This window comes from Pteropus alecto, unplaced genomic scaffold (assembly GCF_000325575.1).
Source record: "Pteropus alecto unplaced genomic scaffold, ASM32557v1 scaffold30, whole genome shotgun sequence".
NCBI lineage: Eukaryota > Metazoa > Chordata > Mammalia > Chiroptera > Pteropodidae > Pteropus > Pteropus alecto.
The window spans coordinates 3,184,199-3,185,472 of NW_006429782.1; the positions used below are offsets into that span (position 1 = coordinate 3,184,199).

General features: G+C 67.7%; 1 protein-coding gene across 1 annotated transcript in view; it reads right to left on the bottom strand.

Annotated features, from left to right (window-relative positions):
- The window catches only part of PTPRS (protein tyrosine phosphatase, receptor type S), a 59,843-nt gene that overhangs the window by 12,032 nt on the left and 46,537 nt on the right, over positions 1–1,274 (bottom strand). Inside the window, 3 exon segments of the mRNA XM_025043172.1 lie at positions 116–127; positions 586–743; positions 1,108–1,263. Coding sequence (XP_024898940.1) covers positions 116–127; positions 586–743; positions 1,108–1,263 — 326 coding nt within the window.

Below are 1,274 nucleotides of genomic sequence, written 5' to 3' on the forward strand. Positions count from 1 at the left end.
GGGCGAGGTCAGCGTGCGCGCACGGCCGGGGCGGCCGGGGCACCCCACCCTGCGGGCTCAGCGCCACCCCAGCCCCTGCCTCGGCCTCCCCTCCAGGGGCAGGCCCAGTGCTTACCTGTCGGGTTTGCTGCTCCCAGGTGCAGACACAGGTGAGGAGGGAAAAGAAGACAGGTGAGCCTGTGCTGGCCATCCGGGGCCTGCTCGGTGACGGCAGGTGGCCTCAACCTCGCTGAGCCTTGGCCGTGGCCAGAAAATGGGGCCAACCCTCCCTGCTGGGTCCGCCCCCGCCTTCTAAGCTGGGACACGTCCCAGGTGGCCTGCCGATGACTATCTTCATTAAACTGGACAGGGGCCGCCTCTGCCTCAAATCTTGCTGAGTCGTGTGGGGCTCGCGAGCAGTCGGATTGCTGGCGGGGTCCGAACCCCAGGCCGTGGGACTTCGATCAAGCGGCTTAACCTCTGACCTTCGGCTTCCCTATCCGTCCCAGCGAGGGCCACTGTGAGGACCTGAGACGACCCTTCCTCAGGCCGCCCCGAGCCCCCCTCTTTCCAGGTCTCCCTCCCTCGGGCAGGGCGGGGACTCACTTCTTGTAGAGCAAGATGGCGATGACGATGCAGATGATGAAGACCACGGCCAGCACGGGCCCGATCACCCAGATGAGGCCCTCCTCGCCGTCCACGATGGGCTGGGGGTCGGGGTTGTCCAGCTGGAAGGGGTCTGAGAAGGGGCTGGCTGCAAACGTCTGCAGAGCGGGGCAGAGAGCAAGGACCTCCCTCAGGGTCCGTCCCCCTCGCGGTGGCTCCAACAGAAGCCTCTGTGCCCCCGGCCCCGCTCCCCCTCCTCCGGCCCCGCGAGCCGACCCCACGTCCAAGTCCGGGACCGCCTCGTCTTTGCTGAATTCCTAGACGTGCGTCAAAGCCCCAGTTCCAAAGCTCCTTCCCCTAAACGCCTTCCTCCTGGGAGTCCCCTGACTTCCAGTGCAGGGAGCTGGGGTGGGGTCGTGTCTGGATCTGAAGTCCAGGCCCCGGGGGCTGAGGCCGCCCTGGGGTCCGCCTCCCTGGGAGGGGGGTGGTGCCGGACACGGGCAGACACCCGGGGAGACTCACGGGCTCACTCTTCTGAAGCGCGGCGAGCACGAAGAGGACGTAGCGGTGGCCGGGCTCCAGGCCTCTGTTGTCGAAGCCTCCGTACTGCTTCTGGTCGCCAGGCTGGAAGGTGGACGGCAGCACGGAGAAGCGCGCCGCGATGTAGGGCCGGGGCGCCTCGAGCTGGC